Below are 17,274 nucleotides of genomic sequence, written 5' to 3'. Positions count from 1 at the left end.
TCGAGTGCCTCTTAGGTGAGGTGCTGGGGACACAGCCATGGCCACATCCCACCTGGTCGGAGTTGGCGCTGCCCTGGAAAATGAGCTGCGTCGGTGAGGCCCGTGTTTCTGCCTTTCCTTCCTCTCGCAGAGGGCCGGTAGCTCGCGTTCCTCGCGATGAAATCGGAACCTTGAGTCTGCATCTTTTGGTCGCATCTCTGACAACAGCTTCTCTGCCGTCCTCCTCCTGTGTGGAGGACATTTCTCTCGGAGGCTCTTTACCCTCCTTTTCTCCTGACCATCACACGTTGACCCTTGCCCCCTTCAGCGTTTGCCCCACGCAGCAGGAGACCGCGTGGCCTTTAAAAGGCCCCACGAGGCCGGCCCACGAGCCTTACTCTCTCACTCCCTTCTTTTCTCCCTTCTGCTGTAGGGCCTTTGCACATGCTGTTCCGGTTACCTAGAAACCCTCCCTAATTTTTGTCTTATTAACTCCTCATACTTCAGCTCAGAGTTTGAGAATTGCCTCTTCAGGGACACTTTCCTGTGTCTGCCCCTGCCACTCAGTTGGCACTCTCCCGCCATGCCAAACACGCTCTCCAGCTCCCGTTATTGGGGAAGAGGACAAATGCAGCCTAATACCTAACTACGTGGCCTCTGGAGCTGGAGTACCTGACTTTCAATCCAGCACTGTAACTTTCTAGGTGTGTAACTGAGGCGGGCAAGTCCTCCACCTCTTGGGCCCTCAGTTTGCTCATCTATAAAATGGGGGCGGTAATAGCACCTACCTCACAGAATAATTGTGAGGCGGAGAGAAGTTAGTACGTGACAAAGTGCCTGGAACGGTGCCTAGTACACAGTTGACTCTATGGAAGTTACTGTTATTACCGCTTTTCCTGAGGGTGTTATTTCTGTGGTTGAGTAATTGCTTGGTTAATGAGATCGGACCGGGCACTCCACGGAGTACAGCTTGTGTCTGCTTCTGCTCACTGTTATGTATTCAGCACAGGACCTGGTCCTTCGCTGACACTCAGCAAGTGCTTGTTGAAGAAATGAGCCTGGCACGGGCCCTCGTGGAGCAGACGGGACCTGTGCAGGTCACGGCCTGTAGCTCTCGGGGAGAATTCTGCATGGTGGAGGGAGCGTGGTGGGCGCATGAGGCCTCCGTGTATGGAAACCACCTCTCCACTCGATCCACCCCACACAGCTTAGTCTAAACCTGGTAGGGAGAGGAAGTATATAAGCAGAGTGTTATTTTTGTAACCAAGTAGAAAAAGCCATGAATTTTTAATGTCCCATTTGAACTCCAGCTCCTACTCGCCGGTCTCACCGCATGGAGAAGCAGCTGTCCATGGTTGACTTGTTCCCCACGGGCGGCTTCCTGAGCCTCTGGGGTCAGTAGATGCCCCTCATCTTCCAGGAGGAGAAAACAGGGCCAAGCAAGGCACAGAGTGAGGGCGAGAGGCCGTCACTGGGGTTCCTGAGCCTGTGTCAGGTTCAAGTTCAGGAGGGAGTTCTTCCTCCTCACCATCCAGGCTAAGCAAGCGAGCGTCCTCCCCGAGCACCCGCTCCGTGTTCTGCCTGGGACTCTGCTTCCAGTCAGGAAGACAGAGCACATGGCAGAGTTACCATTTATTTAAAAATAGACCTTTCTTTGACATATGCATAACACTGAATACTTTAATCTGCCAGGCACAGTGCTAAGTGATTTACTTGCGTTATTTTGTTTAATCTTCATCTTAAGAGGAGAGATTATGGTCCCCATTCATCAACGAGGAAAGCAAGGCTCATTGCTTGCCCAAGGTTACGGCAGATCGCCTCAGTGGCAGAGGCAAGATTTGAATCCAGGTCTGAGCGACCCCCAAGGCAGAGCTCTAGTTTACTACCCAGAGAAGATTAGCAAGGGTGCACGTGTACATGGAGGGTGGATAGTGCAGCGACCCCCGTGAGGACAGGCGGCCTGAACCCGAGGGGCGAGGTTTGTTGAGAGCCTCCATGGGGTGAGGCAGGGACCGTCTGCTGAGGGTCTCCCGCAGTCCCATCTTTCTTCCAAACCTCGGGGGTGGGCTGAGGGCCTTTGCAGAGAAGGCGGGGAGCAGCCAGTCACGTGCGTGCATGCATCTGGCACCTACTTCATGCCAAAGACTCTGTCAGATGCTTAAATGCATTTTTCCCCCAGTGTAATCCTTAGAGCAACTGCAGGAGGTAGATTCTGACAAATCTACCTTACAGGGAAAGGGACAGGCTTAAGTAGGTGAAGTCACTTGGCCGGAAACAGAGTAAAGTAAGCGAAGAGGCTGGCATTCAAACCTAGTCTGTGCCTGCTCCGGGCACACAGGAGTAGTCACCCACATAGGCCGAGGCGGCGGGGGTGCTGTTCAGACACATGCCCGGCCCTCCCTGCAGGCCGGGTGCCTAGATGGGCTCCGGCAACACCGGAGCACCAGGGGGACTGGCCCTCTAGGAGCAGCCCTCTTGCGTCCTGTGGGGTGTGACTTGGTCACTTTGCTGCTCAACAGCATCTTTTAGACACATGCGAGAGCAGAGCCCCAGCATCTGTGGCCACTCTTGCTACTGCCCTCTGCTCTACAGGGCTGCTGGGCTCTGGGCATTATAAAGGCATGTGAGACGTACTTCCTACTGCCTCGGAGCTCACGCGTGGCAGGAGAGAGAGCTCGTATGCACGTAACATGCAATAAGACGAGAAGGGACTGGAGGATGCCGCCAGAGAGATGCCCAGGGCTGTGTGGTGGCCAGGGCAGGTAGGGGCGAGAGAAAGCGCTCTGTGGAAGAGGCGGGCAGGACTTCTGAGACCAGGGCAGGGAGGGAGGAGGCACAGGGCCCTCTAGAGAGCTGCCACTTGCTGGGCATTGCCGTGCGCTCTGCAGGCGTTACTGCCTCGAGTCCTCACGCTGACCAGTGCTCAGGTGGTGTCTACATCGCACTGTTGCAGAGGAGGAGATGGAAGTTGGGAAGACTGGGTAACTCGCCCATGTGAGTGGCGGAACCAGTGTCTAGCCCTGGGTTGTCTGAATTCGGAGTCGTGCAGGGGAGGCACGGGAGATGGGGTTGGGAAGGTGAATCAGTGTGTTCCTTAATGAGAACCTGCTTGTGGCCCCTCCCCTCAAGGAGCTCACAGCCAGGGTGGGGGCAGAAGAGGAAACACAACTGTTAGAGACCAGAGAGCAGGGCGCTACGGTGCCGTCTGCACAGAGCGGGGCCGTGCAGGGCAGAACCGGCTCAGGGGAAGCTAGTGGTGCGGGTGTCCTAGAGGCGCCATGCTTGGGCTGAGTTTTGAGGGGTGGGTAGGTGCTGGCAACATGGCGAATCAGAAGCAGAAGTATCCTTGGCTGGGGGAACAGTATCATGCCACCAGGAGGAGTCTCTGTCTCCCAGGCAGAGGAACTTTCCCTGCTGGGGAGAGGCGGGGCGGGGGTGGTCTAGCTGCCTCATGCCCAGCGCACACTGTGGTACAGCTTGTTAATTAGGCGGCTTCTTTGTCTGGGCGGGGCCTTGTGTCAAGCCTCTGTCTGAATGAGCAGGACTGATGTCAGTTGTCAAAACACATGGTGCTTGGCCAGAGGCTCTGTGGAAGCCCCTTGTCCCCCACATGGCCTCAGCCTGCACGGTGGGCGTGGAATGTGCTCTTTCATATCCCTGGCGGTCTGCCCACTTCTACACTGGCCCCTGCAGATTGAGGGGGCAGGGTGGGATGCGGGGTACAGAGGCTCCTGCGAGAAGCAGAGACTTGGGGTTTCTCCCAGTCTGCTGCGGGAGGGTAGGTGGGCTGGTTTCCCCAGAAGGCGTCTGGGCGTGTGGTGTTAACTCATCTGAGATGTTCCTGTGGGCCTGATGTCTGGTGACGTGGACATGCCCCCCTTGCAGCGGGCTGAGTGCCCTGTCCTTGGGCGTTCTGCCGTCACCGTTGGTCTGTTCTGGTTTGGGATGTCGACTTCTTGTTCAGGACCCTCCCTACCTTCCAGCCCCTTCATCTTCCAGCTGATCCTCAGAAACCTTCTCCTCGGACATGGCTCCCTGAGCCTGGTGGAGTCTGCCTCCCACTAGAGCGGTGATCGTGTGGTGGGTTGTTAACCACCTTGAGCCTCAGTTTCCTCGTATCCTCGTGCCTGGGTCACTGTGAAGATGGGAAACCGTGTATACAAAGTGTGGCTCTAGGGCCTGTGGTGACCGCCGTTCTCCTGAGGCCAGGGCGGCCCAACGCCGCGGTAGCCCCGACAGCCAGGCCGACTCTCACGCCTTGTTCCGCTCCTGCAGACCTTCACGGCGTGGTGCAACTCCCACCTGCGGAAGGCGGGCACGCAGATCGAGAACATCGACGAGGACTTCCGAGACGGGCTCAAGCTCATGCTTCTCCTGGAGGTCATTTCAGGTGAGGCTCTCGCTGTCGCGGTGCAGCCCACCCCGGAGCAGGTGCCCTTTCCCGGCAGCCCCAGAGACGCCGCCCACCCCGCCGCCCCATCGCTGCGGGGGCGGTGGGGGCTGGAGCTGGAGCGGCTTGGTGGGCCAGCGGGGAGCAGACGGCCTGGTTTTGGAGAGCAGAGGGAGCCCTAAAGCTTCTCGCCACCCACCTTTTTCTTTCCGTGCCTCTCTCAGGGGAGCGGTTACCCAAGCCGGAGCGGGGGAAGATGAGAGTGCACAAAATCAACAACGTGAACAAAGCGCTGGACTTCATCGCCAGCAAAGGCGTCAAGCTGGTCTCCATCGGGGCGGAAGGTGAGTCGGAGACGCAGCAGCCAGGGTCTAGCTCGGTTTCTGACCTTCAGGCTCTGAGGCGTGACATCTGCACTCTGAACAGAAGTTTTGTTGGTGGCAGAGCACTTGGGGCGCTTAGAGCCCCAGTACATAGCAGGGATCATAATGACCGCGCTTGACATGATGTTGGGCTCACAAGCTCCCCCCAACTCCACAGAAGAATCCAGGCAGGTGCAGTCCAAATCTGGGCGGTGCAGCGCCAACCTTGAGGGCCAAGCTCTCCCTGCAGGGGAGGAATGGCTTTGACTCACAGCTGGTTGCCCTCACTAGTCCTCCTCATGCTGGGCCCATTAGACAGACACGTGACATGGCCTGTCTCCATGCCAGGAGCACCTTTGCTGTTATGCCCTTGTCTCTGGGGTGGGGACTAGAGGCCCTGTGTCAAGCATTGGGGCAGGGAGTGCAAGTGCAAAGGTCAGTGCCAGGCTTTGTTCTGGGTGCAGAAGCTCAGAGAGTTTGTCCTCTGACCACCAGGATCCTTCTGTGTGGACACCCAGGACTGTGATCTACCACCCCCAGGCCCTCGCTCTACAGCAGCGGGCTCCCAGCAGGGCCCCGGGTTGAGCTCCCAGGCGCTTTCGGAGATGAGGCGAAGCCTGATGGAACGCAGCAGCCCGGTCTCTCAGTTCCGCTCATTAGTCGGAGCAGGGTTGCTACACCCTGACATCCATGTTGTCCCAGCTTTTAGAAAAACAAAGAAAACTAATTGCTGTTAATGACAGGACTCAGAGTGTGGCCAAGACTGCAGGCCAGAATGTGTGTACTGAGTTCCAAGGCTCTGCCCCCACCCAGGACCTCTCTGAGAAGAGGTGCCAAGCCTTGCATGCCACAGTCGAGGTGGTTGGTGTTTGTTTAAAAAAATTCAAAACCCCACAATTCAATCAGGCCCCGAGATTTTCTGTCCTTGCATGGATCTTTCCTGCGGGCTCCGCTCCAGCCTCCTTCTTCTCACAGCTGCATTTATTTTTCTCAAATGCTAGTTTGTAAATACAGAAGGGGTTAGAGGAGAGACCCGTGGCAGTCATCAGTTTTCATTTGGAGTAAAACTCAGTCTAAAAATGTTCTCTGTTCATGCCCAGATTGGTCCACTCCCAACCCCTGTGAGCTTCGGGCCTTGGGGCACAGCTAGAGGGCAGCCTAATGGAGACATTCCTTGGGGTTCAGAGCACCTGAGAGCCCTCGCGCCTGCCCTGTCTCCTGTCCCTCCACGTGCTCTAGCAGTCGCAGGAGCATGGCTTGCTTGTGGGGGTTGTGGAAGTAGGCAGGAGCCGGAGGCACAGCTGCAGGTCAGAGAAGCAGCTGGTGGATGTGTCATGAGAGACACTGCCTTCCTCTCCTCACAGGAACTCTCTAAGCCCCGAGTGACCGGCTTGCACCTGTAGCCGGCTGGTGTGGGAGCTGCGGCCTCCCCTCCAGATTGTGCTCGTCTCCCTGGCTCTGGGGGAAGAGCTGCCTTCGCCCCACCCTGGGAAAGGGCAGGTGGCTCTGCTTAGTTTCTGGTCTGGGGCTCCGAACCCTGGGGCAGGACCAGGACAGACTCTGGGTTCCCCCCTTGCCTCTGGGCAGCAGACCGAGCATATTTCCTCATCCTAAAACCCAAAGTTCAAAAGCTGCTGTCAGCCCCAGGCCCACGACTGTGCTGTGGGAGCTTCTCCGCTGTGGCTGATAGAGCCCCCCTTCCTCTGGGTGTGTTCCTGGGGAAGGCGGGCCCCATCCTCTGGATGACCACTCTGCGTGCTTCCAAGGTGTGACAGGGTCTCCTGCAGTGTCCCTCACAGCCTTCTCCAGTTCTGCAGGTAGCTTTGGAACTCGCCCCTTTGCCCAGCCCCTCCCCTCCGGTGGCTGCCGCAGTGGAGCCCCTCCATCTTCTTCGGAAGCCACGTCGCCACGCCCCCGAGTCTGTGAGTTGAGATGTGGGGAGCAGAAGGCATTTAGAGGACTGCCCCAAGCACACCTGGCTGGTGGACTGCAGGACCAGGCACTGACTTTTCTTGCCCAGCGGCAGATACACGCTGCCCTGAGCCTTGCAGAGATGGTTTTTCTCTTAAGTTGCTGAAGAACGTGTGGTCCAAGCCCTTCTTTCTCACTCCCAGAAGTTCGAGCAAATGTTTGCTTCTAGGTTAGTTACGAAAGCGTGCAGCCTAGCAGTCTGGCCCGGGTGCCCTGCTCTCCCCTTTCCGACACAACAGCAGCAGCACGTGTTTCTCAAGGGTCTGGTCCAGGCACTGGGGACAGTGATCAGAACAGCCCTGCCCTCCTGAAGGCAGACAGCAAACAAGTAAACAAACCAACAAATAAGCGATCACAAACGGTGATGTGGGTGAGGGCAGAGCCGTGGGCCAGGTAGAGAGGACCTGGGCAGAGGGCGGGGAGCTCCTTGGGAAGCCATTTTTGAGAGGTGACACCCAAGCAGAGGCCTTCAGGATGAGGAGGACCAGCCGTTTGAGGGAAGGGGGATGGGGCGCACTTTGTGGCAGACCAGCTTTGAGCAGGGGAGTTCAGCAGAGGTCTTCCCATGTGCACGGTGGGAGTGGCTGTTAGTACTTTCGCTGCTGTTGTTACATCGGACACCTTGTAGACGGCGCCTCGCCGCTGTGTAGAGGTGGACTGGGGGGAGTACAGCGGAGGCAGCTGCAGCAAGCTCTGGGAGAGACAACGGTGGCCTGGACAGGGCGGCACAGTCAGCAAACAATAGTGCAGTGTGTGCCTTCCCTGCCTGACCGCAGCTTAGAGACAGCCGTCGCTGCCCTGAGCGCGGGGCCCGGGGTGCTCACCCGCTAGTCGGGAGGTGCTTGCGTAAAGGTGTAATTACACAGAGAAAGGTGAGCGTTATGGGGGAGATGTGAACAGAGGCCAAACTCCTGAGCCGCGTCAAGAGAATGAGCTGGGGGCAGGAGGACATCGTGGTGGAGGAAGCAACGCACAGGCCTGCAGGCCCTCAGCAGCAGCAAGCTGGGAACGACGGAGCTTCCCAGAGAGTGTTCAGACACATTTTCTCCCCAGGAGGTGGAGGAGGACAGGCCTGGGTGGTCCAGTCGGAAAATCGTTCGGGGCTGATCTCTAGAAGGGCCCGAAGGCTGCCTTCAGGGAGAGCTGGGGCGTCTCACTTTAACAACCCTCTCCCCCCCGCCCCCTCCCCCATGCAGAGATTGTGGACGGCAACGCAAAGATGACCCTGGGAATGATCTGGACCATCATCCTCAGGTTCGCCATCCAGGACATCTCTGTGGAAGGTGAGAGTTGGGCCGAGAACCGCCTCTGCTTCCCACCCTCGTCCACTCAAGTCGTGGGAGTTAGATTAGAATTCCTGAGTGCTAGCTTTGTGCTTCAGGCCCCTTCCCTGCTTCCTCGGGGTCACTCCCAGGGCCTGGCCCTTTGCAGGAGTGGCGGGTGGGCGGCGGGTGAAGGGAGGCCCCTTCCCCACAGCCCTGGCGCCCACCCAGAGCACCTTCGTTCTCTCAGCCTCACCTCAGTGGACTCCCCCCCCCAACCCCGTGAAGCAGGCGCAGATGGTTGGCCCCATTTTACAGTCCAGGAACCTGGGTCACAGAAGAAACTAGTGACAGAGTTGAGCCTGGGTCTGGTTCTCTTTCCACTCGACACCCCCGTCCCTGGACTTTGCCTCCATACAGCTGGGGCAGCTCAGGCCATCCAGGAGCAGACTGACTTGCTTCCAGGCACCTGTGTGCAGCCCAGGATGAGCAAAGCCACCTGGCCAGCGTGTAGAGGGGACGGGTGCCAGGTCAGACGTGTTCCCTGCCCTTGTAGGACTCCTAGTCTGTGAGGACAGCGAGCTGTCCCCTGGGAGTAGAAGGGCCTCCTGAGCCTCTCCATGCTGGTTTTTCACCTTGTTCATAAGAGGCCAAGGCATTGTCAAGGGCTTGTCTGTGACAGTGTGTTCTGGGGTTAAAGGTACAGGCTTAGTGGTCAGGCAAACGGCACAGGTTCCTGTCCTGACACTGCCACTTCCTGGAGCAGCGGCGACTGAGCGAGTCTCCTCAGGGCTGTGAGGACTAAGCTGGATTGGCAGAGGTCTTTGCACATCCACAACAGGAGTGGCTGTTGTTACTACTTTCACTGTTGCCATTGTCGTATCTGGGGTTCTCTGTCCCCCAGGTCTGAGGCTGAAAGTCCTATCCAACCTGGGCTGAGTTCTGAGGGTTTATTTTTGAGCCAGTGCTCACTGTCCTCGTGTGTTTTGCAGAGACCTCTGCCAAGGAAGGGCTCCTTCTCTGGTGCCAGAGAAAGACTGCCCCGTATAAGAATGTCAACGTGCAGAACTTCCACATCAGGTAAGTGCCTGGCCAGAGCACCCTGCAGCCCTTCTTGTCCCCTCACTTCCTGCCGGGACCCAAGATGCTGTCCTTCTACCTATTGGAAGGTCCCCTGGTTCCTCCCCAAGGAGGAGAGGCAGTCGCTCAGCTGCCCTGGGCCGCAGCAGCAAGGCCCGGTAGCCCTTGGGCTGCCCAGGGCCCCTGCTTGAGGTTGAGGGCCTTTCTCATCTGCTCTGCCATTAATAGCACGTGGTCCTTCCCTTGGTTGCTCTATGTGTCTCCTTCCTGTTTCTGCCACAAACCGACTGTTCCCCTCTGCACTTTCATTCGTTCATTTATTCACTCGTCAGTCAATATCTGTGGAGTGCCTGCTGCCTGCCACGAGTCCAAAGTCCCCGTCCCTGGGAAGTTTGTACTGCAACAGGGGAACCAGCAGTTAACAAAGGTGCAAATAACCCTATAACATAGCATCAGGCAGTACGAAGTGCTGTACAGAGACAGTAAAGTAGGGTGAGGTGATAGAAAGTGACCAGGATGGCCTTTCTGAGGAGGTGACGTTGAGCTTGACCCCAGAAGGAAGCAGCCTTTGGAGGATCTCAGGGAGGAGAGTGTAACCAATCCAGCTTGTGACCAGCTCGTGACCTTGTAGAGGGTCAGAGACTCTCATGCCAAGCCACATCCTGGCATTTAGCCCTGGACTGGCCGTCCTGTGGGTCAGGACAGCCAAGGTGCAGAGGTCAGGCAGTGCAGGCAGCAGCCTCCTACAGTGGGCTCTGCCGCGGGGGCCTGTCCAATTCGGGGGGCCTCCCGTGTACCGTGCGTGGCAAGTTAGGTAGCAGTTACAAAGCGTTCGTCATATGTGAGGCACTGGTCTAAGCATTTACCCATTTAGTCCTCACAGCAACCCTAGGCTGTTATCCCCATTTTACGAACTGAGGTAGTGTGACTTGCCCAGGGTCACCCTGTCAGTAAGTGGGAGAGCCAGGATTTGCCCCCAGACCGTCTGGCTCCAGAGGTCACGTTCGCAGCCACGCTGCCTCCCTGCAGTGCTGGCACACGCCGAACCTCAGTAGATGGTAATCGCTCGTTGCCGCAGGTGCCCAGAGCCATCCGGGGCCCCACGGTGGTGAGGGTGCCCTCCTCGTAACCTTTGCCTTTCCTCCCCCAGTTGGAAGGACGGTCTTGCCTTCAATGCCCTGATCCACCGGCACAGACCAGAGCTGATTGAGTATGACAAGCTGAGAAAGGTGTGTGTCTTGAGCTCCCCTCCATGGCCCATAGACACCTGAGTCTGAAGCCCTAACTCTGGGTCACCGTCCCCAAGGCCATCCAATGCCAGCTTCCAAAGCTGGGTCCTGTGCTCTGATGGGCTGGCTGTGAGAGCCTCCTGCCAGCTTCCCCAGACTCCTGGCTCAGAGGCCAACTCTACCTCCCTTACTCAGGGACTGTCCCATATCCCTCAGTGGGCAGTGCAACCAACCCAGGGTTACTTTAGAGCCTGGCCAGCCATGCCTCCTAACTCCCCTTCCTTAACCTTCTGGATTCTGGAAGCCTTCCTCTTCTGCCCAAGGGGGGAGGAAGGTAAGGCATTCCAAACCATCACCACCGGCCAGCATTTCCTGTGCAGGGTCCTGTTCCAGTTTGCCTGTACAAAGCAAACCCTAGTCCCTGCCCTCTAGGAGCTCCCAGCCTCCCAGGGAAGGCAGGACAGTTGTATCTGAAGGAAACCACCACACGAGGCCATGCAGGAGGGCTCGGGCTGAACGGGGTGAGGGGGATGGGGTCAGACACATGCTGCCGGGGAGGCCGGTGCACCCTGAACTGGCAGGAGCAGGAAAGGGCCCTGAGGGAGGAGGCAGCTTGAAGCCAGAGGAGGGCATGGGGGTGGGGACCGGCCTGCATCTAGCCCATTCCAGCCACAGTAAGTGAGCTGGACTCTGGTGAGGGAGAGTCAGGGGCTTCAGTCTGTAAGCAGCAGAGAGCCCTGAGGGGGAGTCCTGGGGCAGCATGGAGACGCCCTAGGGAGGGTGGAACCTGGGACCTCTGGATTTGCTCCCCTCTCCGACCCCACCCCCCTTGGGTCTGGACCCAGGTTTCAGGGGAGAGCGTTTAATCTGAGGTCTGTGAATAGCTGGAAATTTTAGGAAAAGATCACACCTGCATTTTTCTGGAGAACAGGCCCATAATTTGTTCCACAAAGATTTCAAGAGGTGCTCCTTTGGGTAGGAATTGAATTTATCCAGGGTGCGCCCTCCTCCCCGCACAGCACACACGGCCTCGAGAAACCTTCCAGCCCTGCCCCTCCCAGGCTCCCTCCTTCCCAGGCCAGCCCTGGCTCCCTCCTGCTCCTGCGTCCTGCCCCTGATGGAGTTCTTCCCACTTCCCCACCTGCCTCCCCCAGGACGACCCAGTCACCAACCTGAACAATGCCTTCGAAGTGGCCGAGAAATACCTCGACATCCCCAAGATGTTGGATGCAGAGGGTAAGTACATTTTTTTGTTCAGTCAATGCCATGTTCTCTGGGGACCTCATCTGTCCAGCCCTGGCTTTGGGCAAGGGACTGTGGGTACATCGGAGCTTTGGGGTAACCCCGGGGAGCTGACAGCCATTGAAAGGGGCTGTATGAGTCCGGGTGAACTGGGGAGCGGCCAGACACGTTCGGGGTAGACAGGGTGGGGAAGCGGGAGCTTGAAGGATCGGCGCTCCGGGGGCTGCATCTTGCCAGGGCCTAGGGGAGGGACAATGTGGCCGAGGAGGGCTGGCTCCAGACTTCCTGTAAGCAGCCCTGGCCTCTCCCCTCCCTGCCTGCAGCAGCACAAAGTCTGGAGCCTGCCAAAGTGGGGAGTTTTGTTTTTTCCTTTTCCGGCTTCGCTCCATTTCCCAGCCAGGACCCACCCCCAGCCAGGACCCATGTCTCTGGCCTCTGGTGGCCCTTGGAGTTGACTGTCCAGCAGCCCCTTGAGGCCATTCTCCGAGAGAGGAAGTGGCCTCATTTTAATCCAGTTCCCACAGCCTCGGCCTTTCCCAAGGCCATGGGGGGAGGGGCCTGAAGGTGTGGCTGAGCCCACCCGAGTCACCAGGTGTCACTGAATCAACTCTGAGAGTCCCTCTTCCTGATGGCTGTGGCCTTGGGAGCCCTTGGATCCTGGTGAGCGGCGCCCCCACCCCGCCCCACTGGGCGGTTTAACCCTTGTCGTTCACTTGCAGACATCGTGAACACGGCCCGGCCCGACGAGAAGGCCATAATGACCTATGTGTCCAGCTTCTACCATGCCTTTTCAGGAGCGCAGAAGGTACCGGGCAGGGCCAGGCAGGCCCCCTGCGCCGCCACTGCCCATTGCCGCTGCTGCCTCTCGCCTCCCACGCTCACCTCATTTCTCTTGCAGACAGCAGTGGCCTCTCTCCGACTGGAAGCCACCCCCCCACTCCTTGGCGTCGCTGCCCGATCAGTCCTTGCCCACAATGTGTGTCGAGTGCCCAGTCTGTGCCAGGCTTTGTTGCAGGCACAGGACACAGTAGTATCCTTGTGGCCAGCAAGGTCCTCGTCCTCGGGGATCTTGCATGCTAGTGGGTGAGACAGACAACAGGCACGTCAGCAGATAAAGTCATTTCATGTGGCAAGAAGCAGAATAGAGAGCATGGTCTAGGATGCGGGGACAGAGATGGCGGTGGGGTCACTTTCAGTTGGAGTCTTCACCAGGGAAGGGTGACAGGAACAGGCACTTGGAGCCCAGCAGGACCTGAGGCAAAGGCATTCCAGGCAGAAGATAAAGCAAGTGCAAAGGCCCTGAGGCAGGCATAAGCTTGGCATATTCAAGGAGTGGCTGGAGAGAAGTGAGTGAGTAGAGGAGAGAGAAAGGCAGTGACAGGGACAGGCCTTGCAAGACCACTGTGGTCTGGGATTAGGAGTTTGTGTTTTCTTCTGAGGGCCACGGGAGACGTTAGGGGTCTTGCACAAAGGTGGTAGGTGATCATACGTGACACGGTCCTACTGAAGTTTTCAGGCAGATCAGTTAGCATTTGACCCGCCAGCCCAAAACAGAGCTTGCTTTATAGAGCCCGTACTGAGTCTGTCACAAACTCGGGCCTGGTTAGAAAAGGAACGCACCTCATTTGGACCGTCTCCCCCTGTACAAAACCTCGCAAGACGTGCCCACGCAGGCCTGAGCCGGGGTCTGGCTTCCAGTCCAGAGCAAGCGCTATTCCTCCCGCATGAGCCTCGGGCCGGCCCGGCCGCCCTCCCTGCGTCTTTCACTCTCTCCTGCCTCTCTCTCTCTCTTTCTCTCTCTCTGTGCAGATATTGTGGGCACTCTGAGGCCAGATGAGAAGGCCATCATGACTTACGTGTCCTGCTTCTACCACGCTTTCTCGGGGGCTCAGAAGGTGAGCTGGGCGGGCGCACGCTCGCTGCTGTGGCTGCAGACTTGCCTTCACCGTCACCCTGTGTCACCACCGTCCGTCTGGCCAGGCCGTGGGCCACCGAGCCATGAGGACCGACCCTGCTGGGTTCTGACTTGGAAAGGCCACCTAGGGCAGGTTTCCTGTGACTTCGGGGCTTCTAGCGCCTCCTGCCGTCCGGCTGGTGCTGGACCTGTGCTGAGGCACCACAGAGATGTCCTCTGAACACAGCCCACCCTGGGAGGTGGGTGGAGGCGTCCCAGACACGCAGACAAGGAACCCGAAGCCCAGCATCATGGTAAATGGCAGAGCTGAGGTGTGACCCTTGGGCTGCCCCGTCCCCCTCTCCACAATCTGCCCCAGGGCCACCTGCTGTGCCCTGTCACTGGGGAGCACTGGGCTTTCTGCTCCTCTGCGGCTCCTTCCCCTCCCAGACTGCCAGGAAAGGCTCAGCATGACGGCTTGACCACCCCCTGGGGCTGCACTGCGACCCTGTGCCTCCAGAAGCCAGGCAGAGCAGTCAGTGTTGGTTCCCAGCGGCAGCTCCCCCTGAGCCTGGCCGACCTCATGCCCCCTGTGGTTTCTTTCGGGCCCCCAGCTTCTGCATGGAGGCCTGGGCACCTCTGTTCCCTCTGTTCACCTGTGGTCTCTGAAGTGTCTTGGGCAGTACTCCCGATGCCTCAGTTGCATTAGCAGTTGGCAGGTGTGCAGAGAGCAGGAGGAGGAGGAGGAATGAGTTCTTGTTGATTGAGCACTTGCTACGTGCTAGGCACTCTCCAGGGACTTGACACGCATAGGCTCTGAGAGAGCCCCTGTATGTGCCCCAGGGAGGGCTGGGTGCACCTAACCCCATTTCAAACTGGAGGAGTTGAAGTTTAGAGAGACACAAAGAGCTGTTCCTAAAGTCGTGGGACGGGGGCTGCACCTTCTGTAGTCCACCTTCCTAGGCCCCACTGCCAGCAGGCGTGGTACCCATGGGCAGTCTGGCCTGGCCCCGCCCCGCTCTGCCATCTCTCAGCAGTGTGACTTTGGATAAGCCACTTAACCTCAGTTTCTCCATCCGTGAAGTGGGTGTCACACTAGTACCTGGGGGAGGGTGGTTCCTCCCCGCACAGATGGACAAGTTTCACCGCCTCTTCGCCTCCTACCAGCGTGTGTTGGAGCTCGTGTTTGGAGTGTTCTGCTGGGGGGCACAGGCAGGGAAGGCGGAGGGAGGACCCCCGACCCCCACCCCTGACCCCCTAAGATGGCAGAGGCAACCTGCGCCCAGAGCTCAAATCCACACTGCCACCACGGGGCTGCTGGTCAGAGGTGTCTTGTTCCCCCGCTGTGTTCCCGGCATCTAGCTCAGGGCTGATGAATGAATGAGTGAGTGGAAGAACAAGGAGCGCATGCTTTGGTGACTAGGAATAAATCGTCAGGACAGAACGGGCACACTCAGGGCCAGGCCTGGGGTTTGCCCTGTGTTTATAAAACAAAACAAAGCCCAGAAAGTAGGAAGCAGGGTGGGGATGGACAGTGGTGGAAGCTTCCTCACCACAGACCCCAGCTGTGTTTGCCCCGTGGGCCCCGAGCCAGCCTCCCTGCCCACCACACTGCCCTCACCTGATTGCGTCCGCTTCTGCCCGTCCTGCTCCTCCGAGCTTAGAGCTCAACTCCAGCGCGGTGCTGGGGAGGGCGGGCCGGAGGGATCGTGGAGCGGTGCTGGCAGGAAGGCCCAGTCTCAGCACTGGAGGTTTTCGAGCCGGCGAGGTCCAGAGGGCTTGTTGCCAGCCGCTCTTGCGAGGGAGGAAATAAAGGCCAGGCTGTGGGGAGCTGGCCCGTTCACCAAGGAAAGTGCTGGACTCAGGCTTCTCCAGCTACAAGGGCAGCTTCCCCAGGCCTGTGTTTACTGCTCAGGACCGCCTTGTGAGGCTTCCTTACTGCTCCGTTGTTTCCCCAGAGACGCATTCCAGTCCCTTGAAAGAGCACTTTCTGGGCTTTGTTTTGTTTTATAAACACAGGGCAAACCCCAGGCCTGGCCCTGAGTGTGCCCGTTCTGTCCTGACGATTTATTCCTAGTCACCAAAGCATGCCCTCCTTGTTCTTCCACTCACTCATTCATTCATCAGCCCTGAGCTAGATGCCGGGAACACAGCGGGGGAACAAGACACCTCTGACCAGCAGCCCCGTGGTGGCAGCGTGGATTTGAGCTCTGGGCGCAGGTTGCCTCTGCCATCTTAGGGGGTCAGGGACTAACCCGCGTGACTCCCCCACAAGCTGCAACCCTGGCTGTGCTTTCTGCACTCGGTTGGGGCTGGTGTTTGTTGGCCGAGGAGCCTCCCGAGCCTCATCTCTGGGGAGCACTGCCTGGGGCCCGCGGTGTGTGCGTGTGCATGTGTGTGCTCACACGAACCTCAGCTGCCGCCACCTCCCCGCCTGTCTCCAGGGGTGCCGTGTGGATGGGAGAGGCTGGCGGCGGTGCCTGTGGCGAGCCGGCTCCGGAGCCATTCCCAAGCCTCTCCATTTTCCTTCCCCGCCACTCTGTAGACCCTCCTCACTATTTCTGTTCCTGTTCTGTTGCTGTTTCAACTCCTCCTCTTGGACCCTTTCTGTGCTTCCTGAAAGGTACCTGGTCTCTCTCCTCTCCCCGTGTGGCCCCTCCCCTCCTCCTCCATGCCTACACTGTCCGCGAGCAGGAGGACAAGGCCGGGTCTCTCCTGGAGTTCTGGGCCAGGGACTGTCTCCACCTCGCCCTGCTCTCCAAAGCCCTGGCCCCCTCCTGCCCTCATGAGCTCCTGTTAATACCCACCTCTGAGACAGGAGAAGGAAGGGCCCGAGCGTGCTCTCCTGCACGCTGACCACCAGGCTCCTCTGGGGGCACTGGCCCCCCACTCTGCTGCCCCCCAGCTCTCCAGCTCTTGGCCTTTCTTAGTCTATCTCCCACCCGGCGGGGAGACGCTTTCAGGGTCTGAGGCCCAGCACAGATGGCCTCGCCCAGCCTCCTCGTGGAGGGCACTGGAAGGCTTGCTAGCAGAAGGGGGAGGGCCCCCAGCCCTCCTCAGGGCCTCCAGGGTCTGGGCCAAGAGAGCCGAGGGCCTGGCTCTCTGGGCTGGGGGCATTTTGCAGTGAGCTATGAGGACGCCAGTGAGGTCTGTCAGGACGTGGCCACTCTGGACACCCTCTCGCTGGTGTGCTTCCTCCTCTTCCTCCTCTGCGAGTTCTGTGTGGGCCATGGACCAGCTGCTTTCCAGGGACGTGCCCATCAGGAGGGAGGGTCGCCAGCCCCCAGGCAGCCCTGACCGTGTGCGCTTCCCCCGCCCCAGGCCGAGACTGCCGCCAACCGAATCTGCAAGGTGCTGGCCGTCAACCAGGAGAATGAACACCTGATGGAAGATTACGAGAGGCTGGCCAGCGACGTGAGTGGGCCACCTGCCCCCAGCCTGGGTAGCCCCGCCTCAGCTGAAGGATGGGGTCACCTCTTGTTACCCTTGACCAAAGGTGGCGTGACACTTGCAGGAGAAGCAGGGTCTGGTCTTTAGCTCCTAGGAAAGGCCGTAAGGTTACAGACTCCGCCAGTATGTGACCTTTCAGTTTGGTTTCACGAGGGTCGGGCTGGAGGTCTCCGTGCCAGCTGGCTCCTGCGGTCCTGAGCTTGGGTTCCTGGAGATGCTCAGGGGTGGAGTTTCCCGGATACCTCCTTGCTTTAGAATTACCTGGGGAGCTTTTTAAAAGAGCTGTTCCCATCCCCGACTCCTGCAGAGACTAGTTCAGTAAGGTGGAGAGGGACCCGAGGACGGAGACGGTGGCAAGCCCCGCGCAAGCACTTCCCGTCAGGATCAGCTCAGACTCCATGGCAGCCCTCCTCTC

At 58.6% G+C, this 17,274-nt stretch overlaps 1 protein-coding gene across 5 annotated transcripts in view; it reads left to right on the top strand.

Moving 5' to 3' along the window:
- ACTN4 (actinin, alpha 4) overlaps window positions 1-17,274 on the top strand; it is a 69,165-nt gene that overhangs the window by 38,741 nt on the left and 13,150 nt on the right. For 3 of the 5 annotated variants that reach the window (XM_012657054.1, XM_012657057.1, XM_012657056.1), the window contains exons 2-9: window positions 4,255-4,369; window positions 4,594-4,713; window positions 7,899-7,985; window positions 8,957-9,044; window positions 10,195-10,273; window positions 11,428-11,509; window positions 12,235-12,320; window positions 16,731-16,823. In XM_012657054.1, coding sequence (XP_012512508.1) covers window positions 4,255-4,369; window positions 4,594-4,713; window positions 7,899-7,985; window positions 8,957-9,044; window positions 10,195-10,273; window positions 11,428-11,509; window positions 12,235-12,320; window positions 16,731-16,823 — 750 coding nt within the window. Of the gene's footprint in view, window positions 1-4,254; window positions 4,370-4,593; window positions 4,714-7,898; window positions 7,986-8,956; window positions 9,045-10,194; window positions 10,274-11,427; window positions 11,510-12,234; window positions 12,321-13,324; window positions 13,411-16,730; window positions 16,824-17,274 lie in introns of all 5 variants that reach the window. The other 2 variants (XM_012657058.1, XM_012657055.1) reach the window with 1 other exon arrangement.

This window comes from Propithecus coquereli, unplaced genomic scaffold (genome assembly GCF_000956105.1).
Source record: "Propithecus coquereli isolate 6110/MARCELLA unplaced genomic scaffold, Pcoq_1.0 Scaffold53, whole genome shotgun sequence".
In the NCBI taxonomy this organism is placed as follows: Eukaryota; Metazoa; Chordata; class Mammalia; order Primates; family Indriidae; genus Propithecus; species Propithecus coquereli.
This window is presented reverse-complemented; position numbering and strand designations above follow the sequence as displayed.